Source organism: Centrocercus urophasianus, unplaced genomic scaffold (assembly GCF_019232065.1).
Source record: "Centrocercus urophasianus isolate 14NV4802_14NV808 unplaced genomic scaffold, USGS_Curo_1.0 seq_767, whole genome shotgun sequence".
NCBI classification, from domain to species: domain Eukaryota; kingdom Metazoa; phylum Chordata; class Aves; order Galliformes; family Phasianidae; genus Centrocercus; species Centrocercus urophasianus.
In genome coordinates this window covers 45,611-54,690 of record NW_024885385.1, presented here as the reverse complement: position 1 = coordinate 54,690, position 9,080 = coordinate 45,611, and the positions used below count along the sequence as shown (strand labels likewise).

The 9,080-nt window shown below is 50.4% G+C and overlaps 1 protein-coding gene across 1 annotated transcript in view; it reads left to right on the top strand.

The window, feature by feature from the left end:
• Positions 1–6: 6 nt before the first annotated feature.
• Positions 7–9,080, top strand: part of TOGARAM1 (TOG array regulator of axonemal microtubules 1) — a gene marked incomplete at its 5' end in the record, with an annotated part of 31,926 nt that continues 22,852 nt past the window's right edge. Inside the window, 3 exons of the mRNA XM_042838341.1 lie at positions 7–876; positions 7,119–7,275; positions 8,751–8,885. Of these exons, the coding sequence (XP_042694275.1) occupies positions 7–876; positions 7,119–7,275; positions 8,751–8,885 (1,162 nt within the window). The remainder of the gene's footprint in view (positions 877–7,118; positions 7,276–8,750; positions 8,886–9,080) is intronic.

Here is a 9,080-nt window from a genome sequence, read left to right as displayed (position 1 = left end):
ACGGCTCTGCTAGGACTGCTGGGGCTGCTGTGCGCGCTGCTGGACGACGCCGACTCGGCGGTGGCCCTGGGCGCCCTGGAGGCCGCGCAGCTGCTGGCCCTGCGCCTGGGCGGCCGGCTGAGCGCCTTTCTGGGTCCGCTGGTTGCGGCCGCGGCCAAAGCGCTGGGCGACCCGCGGGCGGCCCTGCGCCGGCGCTGCCACCGGCTACTGCGGCAGCTGATGGAGGCGGCCGGGCCGCGGCGCGTGCTGGAGCTGCTGCTGCGCCGGGAGCTGCTGCGGCACCGCGACGCCCGCGTGCGCGAGGAGGTGCTGGTCGCCTGCGTCGCCGCGCTGCTCGCCCACCCCGGGGAGCTGGACCCGGGCAGCCTGGCCCTCGGCCTCGCCCCGGCGCTGCTGGACGGCGAGCGCAGAGTGCGGCACGCGGCCTTGGAGGCGTTCGCCCTGTTGGCGTCGGCCGCCGGGCCCGGGGAGAGCGGCCTCCTGTTCGAGGCGGTGCGCGCGGCGGAGCCGCGGGACGACGGGGACCGGGCGATGCGCGCGGTGCGGGCCAGGCTGGCCAGGAAGAGCCTGCCGAGGCTGGGGGAGCGCGGCTGCGTGCAGTACGCAGTGCCGCTGCCTTCGAGCGCCCGGGGCTGCGGGGCGCCGCGCGGGGCCGACGTCGAGTGGCTGCTGGCGGGCGGCGGGGCGCGGAGCGCGAGGAGCTGCGGGCCGCAGCCTGGGGACGCCGCGCGGAGCTCCGGCTCGACCGGCGGGACGGCGCGGAGAATCCTGAGTGCCGGGAGAGGGAAGAACAAACTGCCCTGGGAAGCAGAGCGCGGCGGAGACGGGGAAGGCGGAGCGGGAGACGTGGTGCCTTCCGCCGAGGGCGTGGAGCAGGTACGTGCCGCCGGGCTGCTTTTTCCGAGGGGAAATATTGTAAGAGGATGAGACAGTTTCCAGAGGTTTGTGAAGTGACAGGTGTTTCTGCGGGGTGAGCTCAGTGCAGCCTGCAGTACCTAAAGAAGCCTAAAACAGGAGGGGAGTCAGCTCTTGGAAAGGGTGGATAACAGCAGGACAAGGGGAAATGGTTTGAAGCTGAGGGAGGGCAGATGGAGGTTGGATGTCAGGGGGAAGTTGTGTGCTGTGAGAGTGGTGAGGAACAGCTGCCCAGAGAGGCTGTGATGCCCCGTCCATCCCTGGAGGTGTTGAAGGCCAGGTTGGATGGGGCCCTGGGCAGCCTGGGCTGCTGTGAAATGTGGAGGTTGGTGGCCCTGCATGGCACAGGGGGGTTGGAGCTTCGTGATCCTTGAGGTCCCTTCCAACCCGGGCCGTTCTGTGATTTTGTGATAATGGTTCCCTTGGCATGTCGAGTTTTGAAGGTCTGAAGATTAAACAGGTGACCTGAGTGATTCTGTGATTTCTGAGGCACGGCTTGTGCTGCTGATGTGTGTGAGGTTCTCTGTGTGTTGACCTGGCAGACCCAATCTGAGTGCTCCAAACGTCCGATTTAACGCCGGGACAAAACAGACAACTTAGCATGCATAGAAAACCTCACTGCTGAAACATGCTGTGCTCACTGGGTGCTTCCGACATCCTGCCCTGGTGACCCTGATTGTGACTCACAGAAGCTTAGGGAGCTCCTGCTTGTGTCCCTGAGAACACCTGATGGATGCTAAATACTGGGGCTGTTTGGAAGAAAACTGACAAATGGCTTCAGTTCAGGCCTTGGAGGCAGAGCTCCAGCATGTGGCTGAAGCCAGTGCTTTTGGCAGTGCACCTCTAACCAAGTCTGTGGGTTGCCATGTGTGAAAGTGGCCCGTCTTCCTCATAGTGATCTGACCAGGAGGAACGTAGGTGAGGCTGAAATAATGATTCTGCTTGACCTGCGTTTTGGTTGTAGAGTTTAGTGATTATGTTGATGTCTGCAAGTGGAAGGAACCTCTGAAGAATTGTTCAGGTCCCTTTTACTTCTGCAGTTCTGTGTGTGACAGCTGATTTTGGTACCACCAGAGAGTGAGACCTGCAGTGTGTGCTGGATGGGTTTAACGTAGCATTACTTGATCCTCAGTGAATGAGTTACTCCAGAATTACCTGAACTCTACTAATAAGCGAGTGGCTTTCAGAAAATGGGAAACTGTATGGCTATAGATTTCTTTGCTACCATATTTAGGTACTCAGGTAGCACTTCTTTGCAGAAAGGGCTGTGAAGCACTGCCATGGGCTGCCCAGGGAGGTGGTTGAGTCACCATCCCTGGATGTGCTTACAAACCGTTTGGATGTGGAGCTCAGGGCCGTGATGTAGGGGTGGGCTGTTAGAGTTGGGGTAGGATGGTTGGGCTGGGGTTGGACTCGATGATCCTTAAGGTGTTTTCCAACCTGAGCAATTCTATGACTCTGTGATTCAGATTTTAGTTCATACTTGCTTTGTAGCTGGTTCCTGTACTGAATGAGATCAGGAGTAATGATAGGCAAGGCTACTTTGTGCAGGCTGGGTTTTAATAAAGCCCTTTAAGAAGGAATGTGAGCTAATGTTGTTGCACTGCAAAAGTCTGCAGGGAGTTGATGTGTCTGCCTGCATTCACATAGACGCAAAACACGTGGCTGGCCTCCCGGCTGTGGCTTGCAGTGGTGGAGGGCTCCTGCCCAAGCTCATGGCTGGGCCCAGGGGAGGTGCTGCTGGCTTTTTTGTTTAACTTTTTTGCTCATGTGGTTTGATTTCCCTCTGTAAATGGGGAAAAGAGCCCAAAGTTTCCACCTCTGGAAGGAGGGGGGCAAACAATTAATTCCTGATTTCTTTTCTGTTGCGTGTGTAAAATGCATTTCGGAGTGGTGTGGACTGAAATGTAACCTGGGGAGGCAACCACATCTTTGTGGCTGCAAGTCGGGGTGCTGAGGTACTCCTTTCAGTAGGCAGCATCCTTGGCACTGCTACAAGAAAGCCTTTTATACTCCGTGCAGCTTTATAGGTGTAGTGTGAAAACTGTGGATGCAAATGCCATCTGTGTGTGGATGGGGGTTGTTGCCCAGCTCTCCAAGGTGGGCGATCCCAGACGCTATGGGCTGGGAGAGGTGGGTTCCCTCCTCCACAAAGCACCTACTGGGAGGGTAGCACCTACAGAAGGGTCTGCAGATCTGTTTCCTTCCTCTGGCAACCACTTGGCACAAACCTGTCTGTGTGCCTGCAGATCTTTTGGCAATTATGATTTTTTTTCTTTCCTCCTTGGCGACTTCTTCAGTTCACGCAAGTACTAAAGCCTAAAATTACCACTTTCCTTTTGGAATCATCTCTATTTTTATGTCTTTGCGTCTAATGCCAAATATATTTCTGCCACCTATTTTTGCAGAATTAGACCTGAGTGAGTTTCAGCCTTTATTTGGTAAAAGCATAATTTTGAACAGGGGCCTCAAGCTGTGAAGTTAACCACTCTCGCTTTGCTTTCGCTGCTGTGGTGTACTGTAGGTGGCAACAAAAATACTTCTACAGGGAGAAATACTGTTTTTCTTGTTCTGTGCTTATTGCTTTTTAGTAAGAAGTAATTTTTTTTGTATCTAATGACTTTTTTTTTTTATCTGCACCTCCTGCAGATGCTCTTTGTTAGAATCATAGAACCATAGAACAGCCTGGGTTGCAGAGGAGCACAGTGCTCATCCAGTTCCAACCCCCTGCTGTGTGCAGGTCGCCAACCAGCAGCCCAGGCTGCCCAGAGCCTGTGTTCATGTCTCTTCCCTCTGCTTTCTTACTCGGTCTGTTTGTTTGTCACTTCCATTTTGTTTTCTTACATATTGAAGTTGGTAGAAAGGAGATCACTAACTCTGAGGTGTCAGAGTTGGAACTATTGGAATGGGGACTATTGAACTTGGGCAGTTCTTCCTGTACTGAAGTCGTCCCTTGACAACTGGAAGAGATTGTCATAAAGTACTTAATTAAATAAAGTCCTTTACCTTGGGGCATTAACAGTGAGGAGAAAGAAGGGCAGCCCTGCCTCTCTTCATAGCTGCCCTCTTTGACTAAGATATATCATGCATGACATTTGCATAGTTGACTTGTTTCTGTAAATGTAAAAAATTAATTATTAATTCAAACAAGCATTCCTTTGAGATGAGTTTGTTTAAAAATTAACTTTTGGGGTCTGAAAGGATGCATGAAATGAGTCTTTACAATTGTTCTTTTTTTTTTTGCTGCTATTTGTAGGGTCATGTTGCACAGCAATGGTCACGTCTAGACTGTGCTGATCAGATAAGGGGTGAGGTTAGTGGGTGGGTTAATGGGTGCTGGCAGTGTGGGGAAGATAAAGCACGCTGCCTCCAGGGCTTCGCAGCCTGCCAGTGATGTTAATTGGTTTGCTGATGGAATGCTGCTCTGTAACCTCCCAGGAGCTTTGAAAGCAAGTCTGTGTGGTACCCATCTGTCAACCCCGAGCTGTCGGTGATGCTGGTGGTATTCAGACAGACAGTGTGCCTGAGAGCTGCTACCAACACAACCCCACCTGTTGAGCACCGGTGGCTGTGCCAAGGGTTGGCAGCAGGGCTGTGCTGTGCCCTGCCTGTGCTGACAGAGCGTGGCGTTCCTGGGGGAAACTGCACACAGCTGTTAAAAAGGCATTAAATGAAACATGGATGCCAGCCTTGTTTAATCCATAGCTCTTGTTATTTCTGACAGTGAGCGTCCTGTGGTTCAATTGCCTGATTTCACAGCTCAGCGCATTGCATGTCAGAACGTAAGGCTTACTGCTTAATAGCTGCTCGCACAACCCCAGCTTCCCATTTCTCTTTCTGAGAGCAAGGCCTGGCTTCATCACATGAAGCACAGTTGTCTGTGTTTCCTGCTGGCAGCTGCACACACCTGCCTGGACACAGCACTGAGTGCCCCGTGTGCAGGTGGCAGTGCTGGCCCCACTGCATTCATGGGGAAGTGCCTGCTGGGATGCTGCAGCCTTGTGGCAGCACCAGTGGAATGCTTTCATGAGCTGGTAATCAAGTGTGTAATCACATGAGTTCTTTTCCTTTGTACTTCAGCAGGGTCCTGCTCGTTTCTAACCCTGTGCAGGCAGGGCTGGCCTTGTGATGTTCAGTGTTATCTGTGAATTCAATGGAGAAAGAGTGTGAATTTGCTGAAGTCAGTATTCTTTTTCTGCACTGATGCGTTAAGTCTGCTCCAGTTCCTTAGGAGAGAATAAGTAGCTTCCATCAGATTGAAACCAGACCGTTCCAAAGGAAATGTTTATGCTCTTTTCTGTGGGACTCAACGTGGTCTGTGAATCCTCCGGGAGCTGCCTTTAACTAACTGAAGTTAGCCTGCTGTAACCAAACGTGTTACCTTCTCATACGGTGTCCTGGTTTGTCCATGTCATGTGAATGAGCTGAAGAACATTGCCTCACGCAGTTGCTGTGCATGCAGGGGCCATGGCAGCAGTTTGCCCCTGAGCTGCTCAGCAGCGCTCTGACTTCTGCTGCATGGCTACCAAGGCTCTGCTGCACTGGGAATGAAATCAGAATGAAAGCTCTGAGAGTTCCCTTCTCCGAGATCTGTTGCAATGAAAACTCCGGTGGCCTTAGGTTTGCTTTATTTGCCGCTACCCTGCGTGCCCATGGGTGGCAAATTTATTCTTTGTAATTACAGTTTGTGTACAAGAAAGCAGACAGCTTTTATTCCTGCAGCTGGAATTGAAGCACCTGAGCAAAGCTGTACAGTCATTCCAGCATCGTGTCGTTTGTTCTTTCTGCATACATTGGCTTGTGTGCATGGAAAGGCGTTAGTACTTTGTGCAAGTAATGCCCCTGTGTCCAGGCTGATGGATTAAAATGCTGTTTTCTAATGGCTTGTTTGCAGGAGTGGGAATTGGACTTGATGATCTTGGAGGTTTTTTCTAACTGGAGCGATTCTGTAATTTTGTGCATGCTGAATTCTCTTTTGTCCTCACTTGTAATAACCTGAAGCAGGTTTCTCGGCACACTTGGCTGCTGTCTCTCATGTTAAAGTAAAACCAGCATCCTCAGGACACCTGATGCTGCCATCACAGTGATTGAAGGATTGTCCTCAGACTGCATCTCGTCACCAGAATCTCTTTCTTTTTCTTCCCGAAGCTTCATGTTCCCTGCTCCAGTCTTACCAGTGCCTTCTGGGCTTCTGCAGTCTGCCTTTAAGAAGGGGATCTGGACTGATCTCTTCGTACCTCAGCTTCTTAAGGTCTCCCTAGTTGCCAGCTTTAAACCAAACTTTTAGGCAGTGAACCATTTTAATCGAGAATTTGATCTCATGCACAGTCCTGCACTGAAACTGTATTTCAGGGGAAGAAGATTTTATATCCAGTTTCCAACTTCTGAGCACTGCGGTGGCTTTGCTTGGAAAGTTTCAGATGAGATTTTGCCCAGTCTGAGCAGCCCAGCTCCCGCGTGGGGCTGCAGCCAAATGGCTGCTTTCCTTCTGTAGTTGTTGCCAGCAGGGATGTGTTTGAGTTACTGTGTGCCTTGTAAGGGAGGAGCACGGCCACGGGAAGCAGATTTAGGCCTGAGGGATGTAAAGGCATGAGTTTAGTTTTCCACGAGGAGTGTCTTTATAGGGCTTGGAGATTTCCTTTCTTTTGACTTGTATTAATGCCTCCTGTGTTGGGAATCCGTGCCTTGAAAGGACCTGGGGGCCCCTTTCCATTGGTGAGCATGTGGTTCCAAGCTGTCCTGCAGCTGGTTCTCATTGCAGGGTGCTGATAGTGCAACGCACAGCTTTTGTGCTCCATCTGAAGCGTGCTGTTTTCACAGCTCAAATAGCCACTGTCTGGTTAAAGATTGAATGTACAGAAATCAAAACGTTAATATTTAATTCTTGAAAATGATGAATAGCGCAACTTTTTATTTCCATTTTTTTCTTGAACATTCGATATCAACCTGTGAGAGTGAAAATGGGAAACCCACAGCTCCGTTCTCCTAGGTAGGATTCCTCCAGTATTGGCAATCTGGGAGTAGCTGGGCAGGCGGGTCGGAGTGCTTTGTGGCTGCAGCTCCGCTGCTTGTGCTTAGCAGAGGAGCTCCAGCGCTGTGCTGGCAGGTGAGGGGGCACTGGGGGCTCGTGGCGGCGTGCAGCACCGTGAGAGAGCGCTCTGTTCACGTGCACCTTTCTTTCTTTGTGTTCCTTTCTCCTGCAGTTCTCTTCACCCGGAGATTTTCTCCGTTCTCCAAAGCTGCAGCCCTCCCAAGGAACGCCGGGCAGCGATGAGTTACTTTTCAGTAGAAGAAAACCGTCAAGAGATTTATTTCAGAATAGCGTAGATTTCAGTTCTGAGCATTCTTCGCTTTGTGCCGGTGAGTGCCAACATGAGTCCTGTGCAACCTGCTGTAGGGAACCTGCTTTGGCAGGGGGGTTGGACTCGATGATCTCTGGAGGTCCCTTCCAACCCCTACCATTCTGTGATTCTGAGTACATGTCTGATCTGCCATTTGCAAACAGGTTTATGTGTACAGAAACGTACAGCTTTATGAGGATGGCTTATTGCCTGCAGCTGTTGGTTTTGCTCTGGAGTGTCATGCACAGCACAGAGCTGAGAACAGGCACTGGGCGATGCCTGCAGCCAGAGCCATCTGCACAGCCCTTTGACCCGGGGCACTCGCACCATCTCAGCACCTGCCCCTGCTCTCCAGCCCTGCTGCACACACACATGTCCACCAGATTCAGTAGCTCCATCAGAGCTTATGGGTCTGTCCTTTCTGCAAATAGTGCCACGTTACTTCGCAGTGAGTTCAAACAGTGTGCTTATGTGAGCAGATGTACTAACAAGTGGGCTCAGGAGATCCCTGAGAAACGCATCTTCCTGCGCCTCTCCAAAGGGAGGAAGAAGTGACCTGCAGAATGGCAGCAGTCATGCAGCCAGAGCTTCTTTACACTGTGAAATCCAATTTGAATTGCAGATAAAGGAGGCACAGAATGTTATGGACTCCTGAGCAGGAATACGTGGTTGGCTAGAACAGCACCTACCAAGAATCAGGTGGTAGTGACTGCAGGATATGAAATACTAAACCACAAACTGGACAACATGGTGGGGGGGTCATATTTGCGTGTGATGGGCTCTTCAGAAGTCCAGTTAAGTTCACATCTCATCTAGATTTGTGTGTTGTCTCCTTTTTTTTTTAACTTGTATGAACAGCTGGGGTAGCAAGCTGTCTGAAGAGGGAGCTTGAAAGATTGTTTAAAGGATGAAAAATGTCATGTTTTCAAAAACCAGCTCCATAAAATATCTTAGGTGTAGGACTGCACTTAATTTATGCTAGCAGTGTCAGCTTAGTGGTTTGTATTTGGTAGCCAAGAAGCACACGGAGAGGCTGGGCAAGACCAAGCCTGCCTTGTTCTCTTCCCTGGGCAGTGGTTTTGTGCTCGGTGTTCTTTGAGGAGCGCTGATGTGTGGAACGCAGAGTCTCCTCACAGTTATGCTGAGAGTGGTTTTGCTGTAAAGAAACTCGCTGTGTTTTGGGGTTTTGAGGTGCTGTGTTCTATTGTCATATATATTAATATATATATAAAGAGCTGATTGTTCTGTCGTGGGTTTTTTTATGAGCACCCCTCGCTCTCAGGGTTGGAGGGCTGCCCTGGGAGAGCGGCCAGGCATCTCTCTAGCTTGTGCCTATGAACAGGATTAGGAGGTCGCTTAGAAACTCTTGTATTTATCACCTAGAGACTAGTTACTTTCTACAAAATCAGTGTCTTAATTTGCTATTAAATATTACATATATTTTTTTTAAACAGTGTATGTGAAGTCTCATTAATTGTGCTCTCCTTTTGAAAGGTGCTGTGGGCTCTCATCAGCCACAGACTTCAGGGAAATGTGGAACGCTTGGACACACGCAGACACGTGGGAAGAGTGGTAGTGTGGACTCTGCTTTACAGTTTTTGGGATTAAATAACTGCCAGCAAGACAAAGGTATTTGGATTTTAGCTGTGTTGTAAGGCAGTGTGTGTTATTTGGAAAGTGTCTCTCTCTGTGCTGGCTGAGGAAATAAAAACTATGATAATTGTTCTATTCCTATTCAGAATCTTTCCATTTTTGACCTACTGGTTTCTAGGAGAAAATAGTATTTGAATGGTTTTTAGGGAAGTATCACTTAAAATGTTTGTG